General features: G+C 65.2%; 1 protein-coding gene across 1 annotated transcript in view; it reads left to right on the top strand.

The window, feature by feature from the left end:
• Positions 1-273, top strand: part of SDPR (serum deprivation response) — a gene marked incomplete at its 5' end in the record, with an annotated part of 13447 nt that continues 13174 nt past the window's right edge. Inside the window, one exon of the mRNA XM_014544767.1 lies at positions 1-270. Coding sequence (XP_014400253.1) covers positions 1-270 — 270 coding nt within the window. The remainder of the gene's footprint in view (positions 271-273) is intronic.

Below are 273 nucleotides of genomic sequence, written 5' to 3'. Positions count from 1 at the left end.
ACGCCCAGCCCCAGCCTGCACCTGGGCAGCACGGACGAGGCCCTCCGGGACCACGCGCAGGTGAACGCGGTCACGGTGCTCACGCTCCTGGACAAGCTGGTGAAGATGATGGACGTGGTGCAGGAGAACCAGCACAAGATGGAGCAGCGGCAGGTCAGCCTGGAGGGCTCGGTGAAGGGCATCCAGAACGACCTGACCAAGCTCTCCAAGTACCAGGCCTCCACGGGCAACACGGTGAGCAAGCTGCTGGACAAGTCCCGCAAGGTGAGCGCG

This window comes from Myotis brandtii, unplaced genomic scaffold, assembly GCF_000412655.1.
Source record: "Myotis brandtii unplaced genomic scaffold, ASM41265v1 scaffold381, whole genome shotgun sequence".
Taxonomy (NCBI): Eukaryota; Metazoa; Chordata; class Mammalia; order Chiroptera; family Vespertilionidae; genus Myotis; species Myotis brandtii.
This window is presented reverse-complemented; position numbering and strand designations above follow the sequence as displayed.